Raw genomic sequence first — 25130 nt, 5'->3', positions numbered from 1 at the left:
TGTCTCCCCGGCAACGGCGCCAAAATTTGACACGTCTGTCGCGTACCTGTCAAAAATAAAACCTAACGGTCTCAACTAAAATGTAGTAGAGGCAGTCGAGTATCGAATCCACAGGGAGGTAACGCAACTAAGCTGTCTATTTCTAATCCTATGGTAACAAATGGGGGGTTGATTAAATTTGATTCTAAACTAGGAGTAAATAAGCGGTAAAACACGATTTAACTATCAAGAAGAGAGGGACATGTCGGGAATTCGGTTCACTACGGTAGTTCAACAACTTAGCAGTAAATGACTCAGACGAACTAATGCGAGACGGATATTAGAAGGTCCTTTCGGTCCACTTCCCACCCTAAAACACCACTAACTTAACTTTCGTCCTCATTAGGGTAGTCTACTATTTATAGCAGGCCTATTTAGTCCAATCTTTCGATCCAGGATTAATTGTAGCCAGTTTAATGGGTGACATAGAAGCGTGCACTCAACTAGGTCGGGAATTACAGTTAAATTGCTATAGTGACAGAGTCTCTTAATCAATTCGTCCAATTCATTCACTACGTCGTCATTATTCTACCGCAGATTCCCTAATCCCAACATAAAGGGAGTTTAGCTACTCATGTCGATTGTTAAACTAACAAAGACATAAATTTCAATGAGAAGGCATAATGAAATAATAATAAAACGCAATAACGGAAATTAGGGCAAGGAGAAAAGATAACAAATACGAGAAATTAAAGCAACAAGTAATTCTTATTAATAAGGAGAAAGAAGGAATTACAATCCAAGCAAATTCCGGCGTAAAGACACGAAATCCAATGAAGAAAATCCGGAAACAAGAGTAGCAGTCGAAGGTTTAAGCAACGTAACAATGTTCTACTGTGAAGGATAGTAAAAGGATAGATAAAAAAGATCCCTAATAACCTAGTAAAACATAGGTTATATAGCCAAACAACTTAAGAGTTTATGCGGAAAAGTAAAACATGGACTAATTAAAGCCCATAGTGTCGGAAGCCTCTCGATCGAGTGGGTTAAACCACTCGATCGACCATCATCCCAGCAGAAGTCCCTCGATCGACCAAATGGGTACTCGATCGAGGACTTGGTCAATGCAGCTCACTCGATCGACTGAAGGGTAGCTCGATCGAGCATCAGGGAGGCTAGAAACCACTCGATCGACCAGCAAACAACTCGATCGAGCACTTGTATCTTCAGTTCAGCTCACGTCTTCACCCAAGTGCCTCGTAATGCGTGCAACGACACTTCCAAGTGCAATGTCTTACTCTGGGACAATCCCGTCTCCTCTAAATGCATGCAAAAAGGACGAAAAGGAGTATGGTTCCGCTACTTCCGCGATCATTCCTACAAAAAGGACCAAATACACCAAAGTAGCCAATTCGGGGCGAAATACTATAAAAACAGTATAGAAATGTATAGAAATACGTGCTGAAATAGGCCAAAAAGACTATACATTAGGCACGTATCACAAATTGTCATCTTAACTTTAAAATCACATAATTAATACTCCATTTATCTCAATTAATTGTTTGCCTTTTTATTATTTATGAGGTGTATTTTAATCAAAGACAAACAAAAAATCGTACAAAAGATTAATAATAGAAATCGCCCTCAAATCCCTCCTCAATCAAATTATAAGCAACTATTAAATACTCCGTAATATATAAAAAGTGTTTTAAAATAGCAAAAACAAATAGATTACCAAAGGAAGAAAAAAAATGAATTCGAGAGTTGAATGGTTGTTCTACACCAATAGACGACTCCGAGCTCATAGTCATCACAAACTTCTTCTGTGAACGTATAATTCTGTATCCAACACATCAAACATATCTTAAATCTTAATGCAGAAAAAAGAAGAACGAATATACTGAAGAATGCAAACTAAAATAATCTTAAAACACAACTAACTCGATAGTAATGTTTATCCTCGTTAACATCATAGTATACATACAAAGTTTTTTTGTACCAAAAAAACAAAGCAAAGGTTTTACCTCTACTCGCCGCTAATGTTGTACCTACGATTTACTCTTAGTGAAGTATTACCCTTCTGGGTTTGTAACAAATAATTCTTACTCCCTCGTAGTTAAGATATTGTAATAATTATACGAATAAGATTCTTAGCTTAGTAATATTGTACAATTTTATAAAATGGCAAGTTCATACCTCACAGGGGCAACGATTTTCTGCGCCGTCTGACCCATGGATGTTTCATCCCTTCAACTATGGGCTATGACCATGATTAAGGAGTACTATCTGAAATACGTGAGAAAATTTGAATTGGTAATTGTTAAAAGGGTTTTTCTATCCTATGCCCACTAGGCATAGGATAAGAAACTCAAAAAGGAAAGAATTAACGATGTTTTTCTTGTAAAGTTATAGGATATTGCAATTTCTCATAAAAACATCATTAATTCTTTCCCTTTTGGGTATCTTATCCTATGAAAAACCCTTGTTAAAAATTTGGAGGAACAAAAAAACCCAAACAACTTACAAAATTATACAGTCGCATTATAGTTCTAAAAAACAATTTACTCATAAAATTTACTCATATTAGTAATGTCTAATCTCACCCTTTAAATGCTGTGAAATAGAGGACATGAAACGGCTAAAGATGATGCAACTGACCACCATTTCGCTTTCTCTATCTCTCAAAAGGTTGAAAACCTAAAAGCTTTCCTTCTCTTTTAATCTCCGTAATAAATACTGAAACATATCATAAAATCTGCTAGATATTACTATTGAAAAATCTTTTCCCGTTTTACACGCTAATTTTGTGGCGACTGATTTCAACTTGCCTTGTTAGTTTGAATGCCCATAATGGGTAAGTTTCTAATTATCTTAGGAAATCTTTTGAATACAAAAATATTGGTGAACAGTTTTTTTAAGTTAACAAATATTTTTGCGTTTTATGGTAAGGAATATAAATTATATGGCTGCTATGAAGTTATCACTTATCAATATGTCAATTAATTTAATTGCATTCTTATTTCCATTTTTAACTATAATCATGCTAAGTTTTTCACTTCTTCCTAAAATTTCTCCATAATACAGGAATATTAGAAGAATATTTTTAACAAATCTTTATGACGTAAATATATCAAGATACCAATATTTGAAAATCTCGTAAAATTGTTCGCAGATCAATTTTCCAATTTTGGTCCAAATTTGGTGGAGATAATTATGGAAAAATATATGGAAAATGATAAATACAACCCATTGGTTTTGTATTTAAACATTTAATACCCTTCTATATTTGGTATTGATTTAGAAATTAGAGAGTAAATTACACATAAATCAATGTAATTAATGCATAAGTTAACTATTTATTTCCTCTTTTAGTTGCTTAAATACAACCCAAAATTACACATAAATCAATGCAATTAATGCATAAGTTAACTATTAATGCAATTAGTGGGTTATATTTATCATAACCCAAAAACACATAAATCAATGCAATTAATGCATAAGTTAACTATTAATGCAATTAGTGGGTTGTATTTATCATAACCCAAAATATATTTAGTCAACATTAATTAGGGAAGGTCATTTACCAGTCTAAATTTGTTGGAGATTTTGGGGTTAATAAGGTAGATAATTTACGCAACCTTAATAATAATATTTTAATACATAATCTTTTACATGACACGTGACATTCAATGTGATAGCCGGTTGTTGTTTTAATACTCCCTCTGTCAGGGGCGAAGCCAGGAATATTTATTTGGAGTAGCGAATATCTTAAAGTTATACTATTTGAAAATTAAAAATCGTAAAAATGTTACATCCTACTATGCAACATATAAAGGCTTGGAGGTTTCGTTGTATAGTTCAACTTATCATTATATTATTTTGTAAAAATAATTTTGATTTTTGCATTGTAACTAACAATAAATTGAACATTTTTTTAATGTAATGGGATAAACAATTTCATAGAATCAACAACTTATCTTTATTCTTATTTTTCGACATTATTTTGGTTCGGGCTTTACACCGTCATTGAAAGAAAATTTAATCATTTTAGGGCAAAAATAAATTCTTAATACCCTAAAATAATGAATGTTGACAATTTGAAAATTAGCAAAAAATAACAATAAATTAATTAAATAACCAAAACTATATCAGGTGTATTAAATAATTTAATAAGGAAGTTTATTGATTTGTTGCAGATTCTCGTTCCAATCACAGAAACCTTTAATGAGATCATTGAAAAAGTCAAAAATAACAAAAAACTAGTTTGAATGCCCGTGCGTTGCAACGGGATAATTAACTTATTTATAATGCAAAAAAAAAAACTTTATAAGGGTTTAATATTTACATTCTATGTCTTATGACTTGTTTACATCTTATTAAAATATCTCTTTCAAAAAAAAAAAGATTAATATATACGTGGGTTAACTCTTATTTATAATCATATAATCACCCCACCTTATACTAATCTTTCGATGTGGGACAATTCTGCTATTTATAAGTAATATATTCACAAAACTTGGATTTTTTTTCTGATGTGGGACAATTCTACTATTTATACGTAATATATATTCATCAAACCTGCATTGTTTTTCAATGTGGGACAAATAACATATTCAGAATTACACCATCTTTTTTGCACTTAGTTCGACATCCAACCAGATCTCGAATACCGAATACAGACAATTGCTACTCATTATATCTAATAGTAATATTTAAATTTAATAATATGATCAAGTACTCTCCATTAATATTTGTACGTTGTTTTTCTTCAAAAAAATTTTAACATAATTGAGATATGTAAATTTCCCGTGGTACCCCTTAATTTTGTCAGATTTTCCATGTTACCCCTACTTTTAAGAATCTGCCTATGGTACCCTTGAGGTTCCATTTTTTTGCCCATGGTACCCCCTAATGTAAAGGCTGTTAAATGGACGTTTTTTTTTTGGTGAAAGGTTAGAAATTCTCATTAAGCTCATAAACAAACTATTACAAACACTTTCAATTCATAAAACAAGGATAAATCAATCATATTATTTAACATAAATGGACGTTATGTTTGATGCCGTGACAATAAAATAACAATTAAAAAATAATACCTCATTTATTATTTTATTGGTACGGATATCACTCTCTTTTAAAGGAAAATTTAATTAACTATATCATTATAATATTGGAAATTTCTCATGGTAAACTTGAACTTTGATAGATTACACATGCTATCATGGACGTTTATTTTCTATTTTTTTTTATCATAATTAAAATATGTGCAAATGATAGGAACCTATACTCTAATGATAGAATTTTTTTAACACAATTCTAATTATATTATTTAAAAGTAGTATATTTACCACACCTACATTATTTTTCAATATGGGACATATAAAATCTATAGTTAGAAAATAAGAATATAATATTTTAAGAGATCTCTAAGACAATACTTAAGAGACTCAAAAGATTTTGGGTTGATGCCTAAGTTCCAAGGATGCCTACTATTTATAATCATGGAATCACCCACCTTATGCTATATTTCGATGTGAGAAAATTCTATTTTTTATATGTAGTATATTTATCACAACTATATTATTTTTCAATGTGAGACATATAACATACTATGAAATACACCATCTTTAATATGTGCAAATTATATGAAATCTATATATACTCTAATGATAGCATTTCTTACCATGAATCTAATAATATTATTTTCATAATTTTTTTACCGACATTATTTTGCCAAATGAAATGTAAAAGTTTTTATATAAAAATTAGAAACATCACTTGAATATAAAATAAGAAATACAAAGTATATATTATAATAACTAAAAGATTTTCCAAACATTAACTTAGGTTAGAATCATTATTGTAGAGATAGTAATACAAACTCTTTTAAGAGCTCTCTCTGACAATACTTAAGAGAATCAAAAGATTTTGGGTTATGACTTCTATTTATAATCATAAGATCACCATGTCTTACGGTAATCTTCCGATGTGGGTCAATTCTAATATTTATACATAGTATATTCACCACACTTACATTACTTTTTAATGTAGGACAAATAACATACTAAGTACACCATTTTTTATGCACCTACTTTGACATCAACCCGATTTAATAATGAGAAAATACAATACAATACAATACAATACAATCTACACTTTAATGATAACATTTTTTTTGTCACAATCTAATTACATAATTTTCATACGATACTTATTTGTCAAATAAAATATAAAGTTTTGATATCAAAATTATAAACATCACTTTTATATAATATAGAAAATGTATATATATGGGGCAATATTTATACATAATATATTCACCACACCTACATTATTTTTCAATGTGGGACATATAACATACTAAAAATTACATATCTTTTATATTTATAGAATGGACTTATGGGGTGGGAGGGGACGAACAGATGTCAGCCTATTGTATTTTGTATACTTTGCTTGCCCTAGAATTTTTGTATCTTTAGGTTATTGTATTGTCTCTCCTATATATGTATGTTATTGCTAATTAATGAAATACACACCAATTACACAACTTCTACATATTTAACTAACTCGTGGTCTCGTGGACGGGTTATCTAGCTCACTTCTACACAACTTCTACATATTGTATTACTCGTAATATTTTGTAACAGTTTAATGATGAACAATTGTATGTGTAATTCTAAATAATTAGTATTGCTCCTTATTGCTATAATGTAATGAGACGATGATTGAATGAAATGTTCTTCTATTTTACCTTAAAATTTTGGGTTAATACTTAAGTTTCAAGGATACCTCCTATTTATATTTATAGAATCACCTTACCGTATGCTATTATTTCAATGTGAGATACATAATTTAATTATTTAGACGTATTATGTTCATCATGCCTACATTATTTTTCAATGTGAAAGATATAACATACTAAGAAATACATGTCTCTTCTTTAAAAAACCACTATTGTATACATATTATTTTTCTTTGAAGGTAAAACCACTTAATCTCGATCATTAGATAGAAATCTCTAATCGTACATATAACAACTCATTAACGCTCTATTACTGCATTCAGAAGACAACCATTAGTAAAATTTTTAGTTTTATTTTTTATATCATATCGTAGATAATGATAGAAAATCTTAAGAGCTCTTTAAAACAATATTTATGAGACTCAAAAAATTTTGGGTGGATACATAAGTTCCAAATATGTCTCCTATTTATAATCATAGGATCACATCAACTTATACTAATCTTTCGATGTGGGACAATTCTACTATTTATATGTAGTATATTCACCACACCTACTTATTTTCCAATGTGGGACAAAGCATACTAAAAAGTACACAATTTTACGTATTAAGAAGTACACAATCTTTAATATGTGCAAATAATATGAAATCTATACTCTAATGATAGCATTTTTTTACCACAAAGCTAATTATATTATTTTCATAATTTTTTTAACGATATTTTTTTGCCAAATGAAATGTAAAAGTTTGATATAAAAATTGGAAATATCACTTGAATATAATTTAGGACATATACATATTATAATAATTAAAAGATTTTCCACTTTATTTTTTACATCAAAAATTATACTTTCCTAAATTGATTTTTGATGATGTGGACGCTCTAAGATCGCTCGAAAAAACTCTCTTTTATATATATAGATTTGAGGACAGTGGGATTCGAACCTTAGTTGTGTTGCATCAGAAACTACTATTTATAAAAAACTACCACTGAAGCACATCTACTTTGTTGTTTAACTTATACACTTCATTATAATTATTCTTTCCTTAATCACATTTGGGGTAGCTAAAACACGACTTATTTATTGATTTTTTTTTTAACTTGGGGTAGCGGCCGCTACCTTTTGCTACCTACTAGCTTCGCCCCTGCCCTCTGTTCCGGTCATTTGTTTTCCTTTGGTTTTGACACAAAGACCAAGGAAAGGGAAATGGGCCAATGACTAAATGACAAGTGGAATAAATTGGGTGTGAATGATCAAATTACTCATCAAATTCAATCTTAAAATAGAAAGGACAACCATTTTTCTCTCAATACATAAGTGAAAATATATTCATGTGGGATCTTGTTTGGTTCGTCTTTACGAGTACATTAAAAATATCCAACTTTTATAATTTTTGCAATTACGTAGCTAACGATATTTAGCGCGTAAAATACGCGTTGGCAAACGTGAAAAAGTAAAGTGGTGTGGAGTTGAATGGAGGAAGTATATGATACCATGATATGCCAAAAATTCTCGTTTTCCTTCCACCATTGGAGTTGGCCGAGTTGCCCATTTTTCCGCATTTTAGTTGGTTTCAAACTTAATTCACCTGCAAAACAATATGAAACCCTAGAGTCTGAAACAAAAACTTACTCTTCACATCATCATCTTGGTCTCATCCATTTGTTGCTTTTCCATTTTGGACCTGCAAAATCTATGCCCATTTTAACTTTCAAGCTTATTCATAAAGCTTACAAATTTGAAGCTTCACCTTTCAGTTTTCTGGTATTCTTCTCTTACCATTTTGGCTCTCACTTCTCCCTAATTGTTTGAATATTATTGTTGGCTTGCAAATTTATAAAAGCTGAAATTTGAGTTCATCTTTTGAAATTGTGAATGCATACAAGGTGTTCGACATATTGCCTCACTGAACATTCTTGTCGAAATGCGCTTCAAAAGACCCTTTTTGGGTTGTCTTGGTATACTGACTCCAAACCCATCTCGCAATACATACTGTATGTTCATTCAATTCAGGCAAAAAACAAGCGGAGGGAAGAAACCCAAGAAAAAAGTGTATTTTAGAGAACATGAACTTGACAAAGTTATGGAGCTGCAGAAGAAACCAGCTCTTATACTTGAGCTCAAAGACATAATTCAATCCCAGAAAAACCAATGTATACTTGTTAGGGACCTTGAAAAGGAGGTGGGTTTTATTCGAAAATGGAACTGTATGGCTGTTATTGAGAAGTACCCTACAATCTTTCGCGTCGGTGGTGGTAACAGTAGTCCCATCTCTGTTAGTCTTACGGAGAAAGCTCGAAGGGTTGTAGCCGAAGAAGAGGAAGCTAGGATGCTTATGGAGCCAATACTAGTTAAAAATCTCAGGAAGTTGTTGATGTTAACAGTTGACTGCAGGCTCCCATTGGATAATGTTGAGCTTATCGAAGCTGAATTGGGTTTGCCTAAAGATTTTAAGAAGTCATTGATTCCCAAGTACCCTCAGTTCTTTTCTGTGAAAGATGTGAATGGGAAAGATTATTTACATTTGGAGAGTTGGGATTCTTCATTGGCAGTAACTGCTCGCGAGGAGAAACTAGCTCAAGAAGGGGTCTTGAAAAATGTAGAGAGAGGGAAAAAAGTTATGATATCAAGGGACGGGAATTACTCGGGTCCTCATGCTTTTCGCATTTGCTATCCTGCTGGATTTAGGCCGAATACAAGTTTCCTTGAGGAACTTCGAAAGTGGCAGAGAACGGATTTTCCTTCACCTTACTTGAATGCAAGGAGGTTTGATCCAGCTGATCCCAGGACTAGGAAAAGGGTTATCGCTGTTCTCCATGAGCTTCTTAGTTTGACCATTTCAAAGAGGATGACATCTGTTCAAATGCACGCGTTCAATTCCGAGTTGTACTTACCGGCTAGGTTATTACTTTGCTTAATCAAGCACCATGGTATCTTTTATATCACCAACAAGGGTGTTAGGAGTACTGTGTTTCTTAAGGAAGCTTATGATGGTTCAAATTTGATTGAAAAAGGGCCTTTATTGAGATTCAACGACAAATTTGTAGCACTTACTGGCAGGAGAGAACCTGGTTTGCATCATGAGATCAATTTAAATAGGACATGAATAATGCATTTTCTGAATGTTGTACCATACTATCATGTACTTGCCAATTTCTGTTGTGAGGTGTCTTGGTTGACAATAAAAAATACGAACATCTTCGCAGAAGAAGGGCATAATTTATTCAAGGTGTTGATCCCTTTTGCTCTTTAGGATGTATGTTTGGTAATCTTTTTGTTTTTAAATTTTTGTGTGTATTGACAATAATCACAAGATATCATCATAAGTTATACATTAAATATGCTGTGAGTCTAATAATTGTGGATGATTTGTGAACAATATTGCTGTGGACTTACGAAGAATGCGGTGTAAGTCTTAAAAATCACTTAACATCCAATGTGGATCTTGCTTATATACTCTACTATTGTTTTGCTAGGGCTTTCATGTTTTGGGTGGCTTATGTATTACTAGCTCCATCTCAATTTATTGTTCCCATTTGACGTTAATGGTCAATTAATATAAACCTTAATCACTGATTTTGGGTATGGGGTTCTCAAGTTATTAGTTATGGGCTAGGCAACTCAGGTTCTTCTCTGACTGCTTTCGTTGTGAGTAATTGAACCAAAAACTTTTTCACTTTAAAATTTGGCATTTTGGAGTCGAGCGTTTTCCCTATGGGTTAGCTTTGACAGGGCTATGCTTTTTTTAACTAACTTGTTAAATGTAATTTAACCCTATCCTTGCAGAGAAGAACTTCAGAGGCACAAGGAGGACAAGCTCTGCCTGCAGGTACAACCATCAGAATGTAAGCAACAATGGTCGGATTGTTTTCGGGTTTGAGACATAGATGATTATAATTGGTGTGAATTTTTTCTTTTGGGTTTGCTGGGCTTATAGGTTATGAGGATCATGTGTAGAGCACAATGTTTAATTTGGGTTTGCTTTGCTTTAAATGATTTACTCCCTCAGTCCTAATCAATAGTTATCATTGTTTGAAATCCGCTCACAAAAAGTCAAATAGATAACTATTGACTTGGACGAAGGGAGTAATTATCTCCGAGGCTTTGCAATGTGTGCTGACATTTTCTAGTGGTAGACTGGTAGCTAGTTCTGACTTCTGAGTCGACATCGCATGTTTCATTTGTCCTAATTCTTGGTGGATCACTTAAATACTGTGTATTTGCTGTAAAAGTGGACATAACAATCTGTTGGTGAAAAAGCGGATATTGCATGAGTATGGCAGTACTCGAAAGGGCCAACATACACTGATTTGCTAATTTGGCTGAGAATCCAAGGCATTTTTTATTGATTTCATTTCAGTATGTGCCCCCTTGGTGTTTTTTAATTGATATCCTACTTCCTACATGCCTGTCAAACAAAAGCAGTATGTCTTAATATTCTCCCCTGCTAGTTGTAGAATGCATAAGTATCTGGTCTAGATGGCCACAATGAAGACCTCTTACATACTATACGATTATATCTACATATAAAATTATTAGGTCAGATGATCCCGAGGTAGGAAGTGAGGGGAATTGAGTGTATTTTGGTTTGTTTTGAAACTTGTAAGATGGAACCTTTAAAACTCATTCAGAAGACCTAAATGGCCTTTTAAACCTGTCCACACTTTCCATGTTTTAAGTGACGGCGGGTAGATATAGTTCTGGACCCAATTCTAACTATTGGGTAATCAAAATCAACCTATCCTCTTTGTGTTTTCAACGAAGGTGTAAGGCTATGTACATGACTTCTTCAATGGTTGGTTATCTTTTAATATGTAAGGCTGTAAGCACATGTCTATGGCTCTAAAGATCCGTGCCTTTTCACTTAATCATGACTTATTTCTATGTATCTTTTCAATTGTCATTTAACTTCATTTAATCTAAATAATCCTTCCTGTATGATAGGTTGATCTGCAGAAAACAAACTTTGAAAATTTGTACTCCTGCAAGATTCTTAGAGATCAGAATGGCATGGTCACTCTTGATGTTGAAAGTGGGTTTTATAATTCTGAAGTTTGCATTGTGTGGTTAAAATAAAGCACACTGTGTTGTCCATCTCACGGCTGGGCATAGAGTACATATGCTTTTGCTGCAAAAATGGACTATCAGTAACATGTGGGATAATAAGTGGGCATCATTAGTCTAGATTGTCCATATTACACCACACATACAGTCTTGATTGGGTATTCATTGGTAATTGCAGTAGTCGGAGTCATAATTATTATTGAAATCCAGTAAAAAATACTCCAGTTTAGTACAGATTCAGATTACTCCTGCCCTTCATGAATGTTCATAAGAGCCTTGAACCTCGAATATAACATTATCTTCCAATGAAATGATTCAGGTATCTTAGATTTATGTTATGCTAATAGCTGAGAATAAAATTTTGATTCCATGTTTGTTGTCCATTGCACTTTGGGTAGACTCTTAAAGAGGTCCTTCAGTTGAGGTAGCATCACAATCAGATGTATGGTTCAATTGCCGACACTTTGGGTCCGTGTGCAGTTTAGCTATTCTGCATCCAAGTTCTAACTCCTAAGCATTAGAAATTGGCTAAGATTACACATGATAGTTTTAGAGCTTAATTGTCCACCTCTCATTTTGTATACGTGTGTCACATTTAGGGTGTCTTTTTGTATATGGCTCTCACCCCCATCGTGTCTTCTTGTAGGATGGGTGCTACCTCTATTATATCTTTTGTACATGGGTGTCACCCCCCTTGGTGTCCCTTAATTAATATACTCCATTATCTTACTTATCTAAAAAAAACTGGATAAAAAAGGCCGTGAAGCTATTTGACGTAAAGCCGCAAAGCAAGGGTCCGGGGAAGGGTCTCACCGCAAGGGTATAACAGAGGCAAAGAATTGAGTATTTTTCATAGTATAGCCAATGTCTGGAGCTTCGCCACACCAATGTCAAATACTTCCAAGTGAGACTAAGTAAATAAGATGACGTTTTTTACTTTTTGTGTGAATTACTGAAGTTTTTACCAGGTATTCTAAGTCTGTGGTATCAGTCGTAGAGAGCAATTTATGATGTGCAACTAGGTTTGCTTTGGCCTTTTTGTGTGTATATTTGTGAAATCATGTGTATATTGTTAGATGAGTATTATGTTCACTTGCATTGTAGGTTTCCGTGTTGCTTGTGTCTGGTGGCAGGAGTATATGACCCACTTAGCATGTGATAATTGTCCTAATTCTTGGTGGATCACTTAAATAATGTGCATTCGCTGTAAATATGGACGAACAAAAATTTGTTGGTGAAAAAAGTGTACTGTACGAGTATTGCAGTCCTCAAAAAGACCACATACATGCACACACTTACGGAGTACTTCATTTGGTGAGAGTTTAGGGCATTTATCAATGTCGTTGCAGCTAAAATCTTGCGGTGTAAGGCGCAAGGTTGTGTTAATATTCATCTTTTAGAGCTGAGTAGGCTCCTACCTATTGAATGCATTGGTTCACATTTTTTGTTGTTCACTTGTTCCTCTACCTTTATTTAAATAGTTTCATGTTGAAGGTAAAACGTAAACACTTTAATTACTTGTTTTATATCGAGTAGAAAATCTTGAAACGTGTGAACTTGTGAGGAAAAATAGGACATCTATTTGATACCCTTTTTAACTTGATTGACAGACTTATGAAACTACCTTGCACTTGAAAATTTTGTTGTATTAGATTGCCTTGCGATCAATATGTATGCAATTATGACACAGACACTTAGATTTGTTCAGTGGTAATAGCAGTAGTTGGAAACACTCTAGTTTGGAATAGAGGTAAGCTTTTACATAGTTATATGCTCTTCAAGGATGTTCACAAGAGCTTTGAACTCCATATATCATATTATCTTTGAATCAAATGATTCTGATACTTTAGATATATGTTATGCTAAAAGTTGGGAACAAAAAAAATTGTTTCTGTATTTGCTGTCCGTAGCTTGTATTCTGGGTACAGATATAGAGAGTTAAAGGGGGTCCTGAAGATGAGGTAGTGACACTGAATGATATATGGTTCAACTGCTGACACTTCAGGTCTTTGTGCAGTTAGCTATTCTACATCCAAGTCCTAAGCATTATAGACTGGATAAATATGTCTTTACGCTTAGTGGTACACAATAGGAGGGAATGTAGCTACTAAGTTACTTATTGACCAGTTTTGTCTTAGACTGTTTATATTACCTCTTGTACAAGTGTGAGATACCCAGACACGCCACTTTAGCTTCGCATGAGGAATTTTCATAATATAGCTGGTACTTACACACACCCCAGATAGACATGTAGTTTTAAATGAGTCCGAATAACAGACATGATATGTTTTTTGTGTGAATTTCTTAATTGATCGACAAGGTTTAATAACATTTTGTGTGGTGTGTTGCTAGTAATCTGGATTTAAGTGGAATCGTCTGTAGAAAACAATTTATTATAAGCAATTAGGATTGCTCTGGTTCAGTTGTGTGTATTTTGTACAAAATGATGTGTATATGGCTAGATTTTGTGTACATTTTTTATTTAGGTTTCTGGGATTTGCTTTGTGTGTTGCTACCGTGCTAGTGTATCTAGTGGTAGGAGTATATGACATTTAGCTTGTGATAGTTGTCCTAATTCTTGGTGGATCACTTAAATAATGTGCATTTCGCTGTAAATATGGACAAACAACAATTTCTTGGTGATAAGAAAGGTAGTGCACAAGTATTGCAGTTCTCAAAAAGACCACCACACACTAATGTGCTTCTTAATTCTTATGGTGAGACACAAACTAGAGAATAAGACTGTCCTACCGTATGAGAGTTTTTTTTTTCTTTTCTTTTCTGAGATGGTCCTTTTATTGGTTAAACACTCATTTATTAAGTATTACTATCAACAAATGAGTGTTTTTATAGAAAAGGTCTGATACGACGGTCTTATACAATTTATTAAGTATTACTATCAACAAATGAGTGTTTTTATAGAAAAGGTCTGATACGACGGTCTTATACAATAACTATGTCTTTTTTTTTTTTTTGGGTTGTTGTTGTACCTCTCTTGTACCTTATTAAATAGGTAGATAGTTGAAGTTAAAACTTAAACAATTTTATTCCTTGTATTATATGGAGTGAACAAAGTATATTTTATTTAAAAATTTTCTAACATGTGCTGTAAGAACACACATTACAATATTGGGACCAATTAAGAGGAAATATTTTCAAGATTATTTCTTTGAAAATGGCGACAATGATCTAATATTTCATTTTTCTCTTGACTATGAGAGATTTTTATAATCATGAGATTCTTATTCTCATATGAGAATCTTTTCTAACTTGTAAAGAGAAATCAACCATCTATTTGATACCTTTTCTGGTTGATTGGCAGATTTATGAAACTAACACATACTTGATAGATAATTGTGTTGTACTTCGTATCTGACATTGCCTTGTGATCAGCACGTAAACTTGTGGAACGAATACAAAAGTCATAGTTTTGCATGGGTTAAAACGTTGAGGATTTATTTGTTATTTCTAATTACATGCTTTTCATCTATGTCAGCGTCGATAATATTGCTCAAGCCCTGTAAGGTTTTGTCAAGAGAACCCAAGCAGCATGGGAAATGTGACTGAAAATTTGAAATTGAACAAGGAAAATCGGGACCAATCAAGATCGAGTCCACTAAGGTATTTCTAGACTATTTAATTCTGTCTTCCTTTCAATCTTCTTATACGAAGTTATACTGCCAAAAGGCAAGTAAAAATGGAATAAGTTTTATTGTTCATATTTGATATAATCTGTAGACTATATCCACTTTAATCAATATTTAAAGTCATGTACCTGTACCATAAGTTTTTATAAATTTTAATATGACCACAGTTCTCATAATAAATTGAATTAAGCTAACTTTATATTATTTCTTCATGCGATTGAAATATTAATGGTCGAAGTTAACACTTGAAACACATTTATTATAAAAGTTAAACACGGACAATGTAATCGTGTAAAGGAGGATGTAATTAATTGTGGAGATGGGGTTTGTTGTGTGGGCGTCTCATTACGACGTTGCCCAACATGCAAAAACCTGCAGTTGCACATTCATAAATGAACGGACAGCAGTCTAAGTCGCTCTTACACTTTGCTCCGTCTTTACCACAGTTTTCAGCTTCTGCACTCAAGGTTTGCACCATCACTGCAATGTAGCACTTGATTAGGATATGTAGAAAACTAAAGGTCTACTCTCTTACAATAGTTTGAGTTTCACCTGTTTGGGTAACTGGATACAGTAATTTGACTTTCTACTTGACAAAAACAAACGATGTGAAAAATTTTAAACTCATAGCATCAGATTTGTTGCAGAAATACTCTTTTAAATAGTGTATATTTTAATTTTTCCGTGTGTTTTCATAAATTTTGAAAGCTAAAAGAGCGTCTCAAAATACGAGAAGGGCACATATGAAAAACCTATATAAGAACAGAGAGAATTATAAGTGAAAGAATTAACCTGCTATGATAAGCAAGACTGCAAACGTGATCATCTTGTAAGAAACACCTTGCTTCATATTTGGCTGTATGGACTATGGAGTATGAGCGACTATGTTATGTATGTTACAACTACCAATTGATATTCCTTTTTATATGAAAAATTCAATATCAACCATGGAATATGCAAGAGGATTAATATGATCTAGCTGCCATTTCCGCAGGGATTGTAATAATTATTTTCCTTTCCTGTGTGATCTTACTTCAAATAATAATAAAAAAAAAAGATATGTTTGGATTCTGCATGAGTGCATCACAAATGATACATACCTATTGGTATAATAGTGAAGATTCACTAATATATGTTTTAATTTTGATGAAACTAGTTTAGTTCTATTATATTGGGACCTCTGATGGTAACCGAAAAGGCTACGGTTACACTCGGTGTATAGAATCTTCTATACACTGCGAGTAATGTTACGACATGTGGCAAAAGTGGAATATGAGATATAATAATAAGATTCATAACCATATTATTTCATACCGTAGAATAAGGTTAAGGACTAAAAAAGATATATTTGGATTCTGCACGAGTGCATCACAAATGATACATTCCTTTTGGTATAATAGGGAAGATTCACTAGTAATTGTTAAATTCAACACAAAAATTGCTAAATCCTATACATTTTGTACCTCTCTTTTCGACTATGCCCCTCTCATTTCTCACACAATTAGAGAAACCCCAATTAAAAGAGTAATGAAATCTCCCTATAAAAACTAAGGAGGTGTTTGGTTCAATCCATTCTAGTGTTTGGAGGGAGGGAAGAGAGAGACTTTATTTTTTATTTTTTAAAGATGAAGGGTGAGTATGAAATTAGTTCAGTTCTATTAGATTGGGACATTTGATGGTAACTACTAAGGAGGTGTTTGGTTCAATCCATTCTAGTGTTTGGTTGGGGTGATTTGGAATGGAGTTAGATACCCAATGGATTCTAACTCCACCCCAACCCGTTGGAATCCCATACCCACCCTCCCACCTTGGATTCAAACTCCATTTCCCCCTTCTATAACTTGTGGTGAACCAAACAAGATTAGGTAAGTATGGATTTAGAACCCATTACTACTATACTATCAAACTCCATTCCATTCCATTCCAACTTGTTGAACCAAACGACTAGGTAAGGAGTAAAGTGAACTAAATAATAAGCTTCATACCTCTTAAGAGCATGTTTGGCCTCAATTCTCAAAAATAAGTTTTTGTTTTTCAAGCTTAATTTTTTAAAAGTGTTGTTCAAAAGTAAAAGCATCAAATTGGTGCTTCTATTTTTATGGGCAAAAATATGGATTTTTAGCTTTCGAGATTTTTTTTTTAACTTTTAAAAAATTATGTGTTTGGCCAAAAAGTGTTTTTTAGTCCAAAAACACTTTTACAAACTAGGCCAAACACACACTAAGTCTTAACCCATATTATTTCATACAATAAAATAAGGTTTGACTTCTACAAATCTTTGTTCACTTTCAATTTTTTTTTTTTTTTTTCATTTTACTCCATTTTAAGGTATAATAGTTCATCAAAAAGGGAAATTTCACCTTCCTTCAACTATTAAGTCAAATACTCGTAAACATGCTTTTTATGTGTTCAATATTACAAGCTTTATATTTGCAACAGTGTAAAAATTTTACATTTTAAAAGGTGAGACGATTTTTTATATTCGTAAATGTTTGATACTTTGATCGAATATAGAAAACCATGATACCAATGCTCCAACTCCTCCAATATCTTACTGCCGAAAGCATGCGTATCTTTTACTTAGCTTTGTGTATACGAAGTCCCTTACCTATAACTGAACCTTGAAGCTCATCTTATTTACAACCACTACGGTTATTGTTAGTTAAATTGCCATGTTAAAGCTAAGGTTATTGAGCTATTGATATAAGATACAAATTGTTGAGTCCTGCACTTGATAGGATGAGACCTCACTTGTTTGTGAGCCGGTCTCCTACTTCTATAAGCCCGCTGTGGAGGACTCAACACATGGATCAGAGCCGCCTGTTCGGCTTGGGACCACAAGTTGCGATGTGGTGATGATGCTCAAGATGATGCGGAATAGCACCGTGGTTGCAGATTAGTAGCACCACCATTGCTGGGCTCACTCCCTTGGTTAACTAGAGATGCAGAGTAGCATCGTGCGCAGTAACCTGGTTGGGCTGATGTAGGGTTGCATCAGGTGTGGAGTAGCACCAAGTGAGGGGGAGTTTCACCAAAGCACACATGTGAAAAGGAGAGATTGTTAAGGTCTCTTCCCGTGTGTGTGTTGGTAGATTTAGAGTGGGGAGACTAGTTTATAAGCTAGCGGGCTACTTCTCCTATCACCAGTTGGTTTTAGGATAAAACCTCACTTGCTTGTGGGTCGGTCTCTTGCACCTATTTCTGTAATCTCGATGCGGAGGACTCAACATAAATGATTTCAATTGTTCATGTTTGACGTTGTACTGATATAACATTGAGTGCCGTGCTACAAACAACCTTCAGAGCTTTATTCTTTGAGGACTCTTCTTGGAAGTATTTGTTAGTCTTATGCAGTCGAATTACTTAGTGAGCTTATTATACTGTGTAGCCTTGGTCTACTGGCTGTATAATTATTTGAACTTGTGTTTTTCACTTTGTCCTATTTCATGGGTGCAACCGTTTTCTCATATCTTTTGTGTAGAAAGCTTGTTCTGGACTAGGCTTACGAATAGTGTCCTTTGTCCTTATAGTGGGCATTGTGGCTATGTCAATAACCTGTTGAAATTTTCAAACCACTTAACAGTATGTAATTGAAGCTTAACGTAGGAGCTGTGGGTACAAGAGTCAGATTTTATGACTCTCAAACTTAGCTTGATGTGGCTACTGCGTTTTAGATTATATCTCGGTTTCATGCCAATAAGTACTTGTTGCAGCAAATAGTTGAGTCTTTGATTTTTTTTCGAGAAAGGGAAGAGATAAGACGAAATGTTCAAGGCATAGAGTACTAAGTAGTATGTTTAAACATGGTTTGCACTCTGCAGGAAAACATGCATACTATTATACTAGGGCAGACGTCCCAGAACAGAGCAACAAGAACATTTATGGACTATGATTCAACAACTCAAGCCATGGATGGTAATAGGGTATGTTGTGTAATGAACTCATGACTCTGAAACTTGAATCTTGTTTTATTAGAAATGCTTAATGAACCAAGCTTGACAAAGGATCCAGTACACCTTAAGGATTGATGCTTATCATTGTTTCATTTCCAATGGAGTCCAAGAAACATTAATATTTGGTTTTGGATTATGATGGAATCAAGTCAAACTTCGAGATTTACTCCATCGTAATCTCCCTTACCTCACCATTTGTGGGAGCCCTTGAGGCATTGAGGTCATGTTTTTCTTGTTATTACCGATGCATATGATGTAGGACCACCGCGAGTCTGTTTATAGTCGCGACTCTTGTTATAGTCAACAAGGGCGTTTAGGCTTCGAAGAAAAAACTTACACCAATTTGACTTGTTTTTCATCTGAAAGACAAAACAGTTTAGGGTGTAAAGTGCCATTTTTTCTTTTGTTGTCATTTATCTTTTGTTTCTTTCCCATTTAGGGGTGATTATGTGAAGTCAGTCACTAAATATATGGTATTACCAAGTAAGCTTCGACCTGGTGGTAAAACGATGGAGATTAAGTATAGTGGTAAAATAATGAAATATAAGTTGTATTTTCAAGTATACCCTCTTATAGTCTTGTCCCATTTCAAGTCAGAATTTTTTTTTGCATACTTTAAAACATTTTCTTGGCAAAACTCCATTCAATTAGAGTCTCTTGCTGCTCCTCTCTTCTCCAGTCTTGGCCATTTCGGACGCTTTTGGGGCCCAAGACGTACTCCTACAATTATAAGGAGTTGGAATGGCTAAAAGATTATAGCAATTTGCTACTGTTGAATGGTTTTTTTTAATTAAGTCTTTTGGTTGACATTTGCAGTTTTGCCGACTTTACAAGTATAGCTGTAGTTATGGCCTGCTATTCAATTATCAGGTTCAGATTCCTTGTAATAAATAATCATGTCCTCTAAAAGTCTAACTGTAATTAAAACCAGTTTAAGACTTGAAAGCAAAGCAATGAATATAGTACTAACAATTTATTATGCTACCATTTCTAACTTGTTCTTTCTATGGCACCCTATAAAAAATACCGTTGAGGTAATCAATACTATTCCATACTAACAACTAACAAGCCAAACTATCCATTTATTCTTGTGTTCATACATACAAGGTTGGCTGGCATCTTAAAGCATGGTACCAATTACAACCCTAGTTTATCTCTTCGTCACCTCAGTCATCTTCCTTGCTAATCCATCCGATTTCCAGAGTCCGGGCTATCATACTCGGGATACCGTTTCTGATTATGATGTCGGAGTTGTTCGTTCATATGGCCCGATTCGTCGTTTCTTTTAATAAAGCCTCCGAAATTAGGGACGTCTCTGCTAATTTTAAGCTGTGTAAATTGAATACTGTATAATTTTTTTTCAATGAAGTATTTTGTTCTTTGGTCACTTCTTGGTATGCTCAGTTATCTCTTTTCCTTGTCTGTATATGCATCCTCATTCCTATAATGTATCGTGTATGGATTTCAATTTTCAATAAAAGTTAAAAAAGACTTCGTATTCTAATCTTTGGTATTGCAATGTGATGAAATATAGCAAAAATAGCTCACCAAATTGCCGCGTTGTTATTTTTTGATGAAATAGCAGTCTATTGATACAATAAGATAGAATAAAGCCAAAACTGGTCAGGGAAGACGATAGAATGAAATCTAAGCCCCAAAACGTGTTGGTTATGGATTAATGGAGTAAAGAATAATGGCTAAACTTTTCTTTTTTATTGATGTGAGTGGATAACGCACGTCATGTGCATTGTATCAAAGAAAGCTAAAGGAGACACACCCAGTCCTCAGGAGGCCTTATGATATTGGTGATCTCTGTAATTTAGTTGATGGACTTGCTGATCTCTATAAAGCTGTCGTACGGTATCCAACTGTCTCATAATACAATTAGTCTTGCTTTTTACGGGTCGAAGCAAGTGACGGATAATGCCACTCACAAAACGGATAGGGGGGACAAGGTGGGGGCACCCCCATGTGCTTCCCTCTCTCCTCTATTTAGGTCATTTGTGAGGGAAAATGGTATCCGTCACTCCGAAGTGACGGATACGTGCCGTCACAAATGAGATTTTGTGCTCATAATAATAGTAATAAATGAGGTGCATAAGTTATTATAAGGTCGTTGTACACTGTACAAGATCCGTATTTGCGAATTTGTGTTCATGTTTGTACATGATCTTATTTTGCTTATCAGTGGCATGTTTTGCCTTGATTCTTCGTCCTTTTTAATTTCTATATTCGAAAAGTTCCTCGTCCTTTTTAATCCGGATTGTTCCTGGGACCAGAATTGTACCCATGAATTTGAATTGCACCCGCAACCCCCATTTATGACTGAGTTATCAAGGTTTTGGAGGTTATGGCAACGGCATTTCTCCCCATTTTAAGGCAATATTGGCTGCATTTAGTGAGATTAGGCCACGACAAGTGATACTACAACCGTGAGTCCGTGACCGAAACCCGAGATGTAATACTATGATTTCAGCTTCCTTTTTGAAAATATTGTAATGGACTTCTCTTGCAGTGAGTTTTTATCTGACAATTCTTTTCATGTTTTTGGCTTGTAGTTTTGACTGGAACTCTCAGGCACCACATGCTTTTATTATTATTGGTGAGTAACTTGTTCCTATCCACGTTTTTTCAAATTGCTTTGATGGATTAATAGAAATAATCTCAAGTTCGCACCGAAAATAATCCAAAGTTGGCTTACCTGCTCAATATAGTCGTAAAACTAATGGGCATCGTTGTAGAGTTAAATGTGTTCATTTTCTTGAAAACGTTCCATTTTTTTGTCTTTTTTCCATATTTCCAATGAAGCCAAATATTCATTACTCTTTGGTTCTGGATTATGATGGAATAAAGCAAAATGACTCACTAAAGTGGCTGCTCTTCTTTCTCTTGTGAAGTAGTGGTCGTTCGATGCAGTTCTCGACGCAATTTTCATCTTGGGTCACTCGAAAACAGCCTCTTTGTGTTGCTAACACAAGGGTAAGGCTGCGTACATCCGACCCCCCCTTACCCCGCAATTTGCGGGAGCCATTTTGGCACTGGGGTAATGTTGTTGTTGTTGTTGTTCCATTTTTTTGTCTCAAACAAATGAATGGAACAGAGTATATATTAAGAATTAAAAAACAAAAAAAAACAAAGTGAGGTATAGGTATCCACTTTAATTTTCTTTTGGTCCATCACTCCATCTTCTTTAGGTGTGCTCATGTCACCTTAATGATATTCGATAGATATATTAACGAAATTTTGACATATTTATACGATGAAGAATTTGTCACATGTTAAAATACCCACCTCACATCATAAACTTGACATACACAGACTGAAGGGGATGTATCTTTTGTAATTTCAGAAAATCATTCGATGTGCATTTATTAATGATGTTTTGCTACTACAAACAACAGATCACTGCGTACCAAAAAAAAACAGATCACTGCTTCTGCTAATTTTCTTTACTGATTTTAATCATTCTTAGAGTTGACTTTGTTTTTTTTGCCGACCTTGTGGCGGTTGTATACGTTGCGGTTTATTTTAAGGTCTCCTTAATCCGTTGCAGACCTTGCTGTTTATTCTGTTATTCATACTAATTCTTTTCGCTTATTTGATATCTCAAATAGTATAGTATAATAAAAATACCAGTAGTGGTTACACCTTACCTGCTATTGAATTATTGGGTATTGATTCCTTTGTAATAAATAATAAATAAATAATGATTGTGCTAGATGAATAATCACAAATTCACCTCTTACTCTTTAACTTTAATTAAAAGTAGCACAAGCAAGCCTTGAAAGCAAAGCAATGAATATAATACTCTTTTAACAGTATTGTATTATAATTATTGTTGTACTTTATCTAAGAAAGATGCTGTTTAAGACTTATAAAAAGACATTTGAGCTGAATAGTAGGCTAAGGGTGGCATAATAATTCAGTAGTTTACCATCAACAAGCAAACCAAGCTTTTATATACTTGATTTTCTACACTGAATTCTGAAATATGATTCCTATTACAACCATGGTTTATCTCTTCATCAACTCGGTCATCTTTCTCGCAGATCCTTCTGATTTCCCGAGTTCCAACCAGCGAACTCGTTCAGCAACGGCTTCTGATTTTGGTTTCGACTTTGTTCGTCCAGATGGTCCGATTCTTCAATTGTTTTAACAAGTTCTCAAGGTTTTGAGAGGGGATGTAGGCATGTATATTGTTTTGTTCTTTTGCTTTATTGGCAGTTATTTGTTGCCAGCATTACGGAATTAATTGGAGGAACATCATTAGAGATGTCTCCACTAGTTGTAATATTATTCAAGTAAAGTTGAATACTGTATAAAGTTTGTTGAATGTAAGTATTTCTCAACTTATGAATTATGATATGACTTGTTACTCACTTCCTTCTTTGTATAGATTTGTTTTCTCCTCTATACTACGGAGTATATTTTTTAGTTGTGTACGGTGGTATAACGTGCAAGGAATGTACATCCTTTTCCAAAGAAAGCGAAGACCCATTTTCTCAGAATAGGCAATAGATTTTTTTTTTTTTTTTTTTTTTTTTTTTTTTTTTTTTTTTTTTTTTTGGAAGCAGTAAAAAAAGGTGTCCTACATTCTCATGGCCCTTTGTGCGAGGCCATGAGCAATCTTATTTAAGCCCCTTGGAACATAACTATAACATAAACAATGAAATGATGAAAACATAAGAAAAATGTCTTCAAGGATCCCTTGGATAAGGTGATGTCCAAGTTCAAGCCCCGCAATTTGATTTACCAGTTGAAGGCAGTCTGTTGCAACCTCGAGATGAAATTGTCCATTATCACGCGCCCACACTAGGGCTTTACGGATACCCAATGCCTCCGCTTGCAAAGCTGATTCTGCCCTTGTCTTAATACCCCCTTCGAATAAAACGCCTTCCCTACCAAAAGCAACCCAACCTATAGCTGCGTCATAGGAATTACACCAACTCGCATCAACTTTAATCTTAGTACTAAGACATGAGTTAGGCCCTCCGAAGAATAGGCAATAGATAATTCTGGTTTTGGTCAGATTAATTTGTGTATGCTTGCATTAGGGTTTGGATTAGGTTGAACTAGATCAATCAAATTCGGTTGTGCTTCACGTGTTATTAGGTCAGTTCATGGTAGTAAATTTTAACTGAGGTCGGGGTCACATTGGAACGGCTGGCCGGCTGGGTCATATCCATGCTTATTTGGTTTGGATATGGGTTGGGTTGGCCACTTTAGCAACTAGGCCGCAACACAAGTTCATTACAAATTGTGTGAATCACCAAATGTCATCTAGTAATGACGTTAGATCATCTCATAATTATTTGACTTCCAAATGATTACAAGTTTGCAAAATGCAACTCTCGTCCATCACAACCCTATGACGGGTTAAATAAAATCTATATGGATATATATTTTTCCCTCTTTCTTCACCATTAACACTAGAACCCTATTTCCTAAAAAAAAAAAAAAAACACTACAACCCTAGAATTTCGGGTTAATTCCTCTTCTACTCTTCCACCACCATTAATTATTTCCGCGTTCCAAGGACACCACATCTGGGTTTTTGCAATCGTTCTTCCTGGTAGCTTGCAATAGACGATTATCATCTGTCCGATGTCAATTAATCGAAATTTGACGACATTATGCCTCAATAAGTGTAGAAATTCATGTAAAATACCTACTTTGCTGAAATTAATTACCATGAATCTAAAAGGGAACTTTAACTGAAAAACAAACATGGATACAAAACCCA

The 25130-nt window shown here is 34.1% G+C and overlaps 1 protein-coding gene and 1 long non-coding RNA gene across 2 annotated transcripts; both read left to right on the top strand.

Moving 5' to 3' along the window:
* The first annotated feature begins 8230 nt into the window (after positions 1 to 8230).
* LOC141605530 (protein WHAT'S THIS FACTOR 1 homolog, chloroplastic) lies at positions 8231 to 9943 on the top strand. The gene has a single exon (XM_074424346.1). It carries the CDS (start codon positions 8648 to 8650, stop codon positions 9827 to 9829), a length of 1182 nt encoding a protein of 393 aa, XP_074280447.1. The 5' UTR covers positions 8231 to 8647; the 3' UTR covers positions 9830 to 9943.
* Positions 9944 to 10578: 635 nt separating this feature from the next.
* Positions 10579 to 23890, top strand: LOC141605531 (uncharacterized). The gene is made up of 5 exons (XR_012526377.1): positions 10579 to 12691; positions 15284 to 15408; positions 19256 to 21845; positions 21946 to 21989; positions 23437 to 23890. It is a non-coding gene; the product is annotated as an uncharacterized LOC141605531 (long non-coding RNA).
* Positions 23891 to 25130: the final 1240 nt, after the last annotated feature.

This window comes from Silene latifolia, chromosome 10 (assembly GCF_048544455.1).
Source record: "Silene latifolia isolate original U9 population chromosome 10, ASM4854445v1, whole genome shotgun sequence".
Lineage (NCBI taxonomy): Eukaryota > Viridiplantae > Streptophyta > Magnoliopsida > Caryophyllales > Caryophyllaceae > Silene > Silene latifolia.
Note: the sequence above shows the minus strand (reverse complement) of the source record. Positions and strands in the feature narration are given on the sequence as shown.

Bases quoted from the DNA above. Each gene is read 5' to 3' on its own strand.
- LOC141605530 (XM_074424346.1), top strand. From the start codon at position 8,648: ATGCGCTTCAAAAGACCCTTTTTGGGTTGTCTTGGTATACTGACTCCA.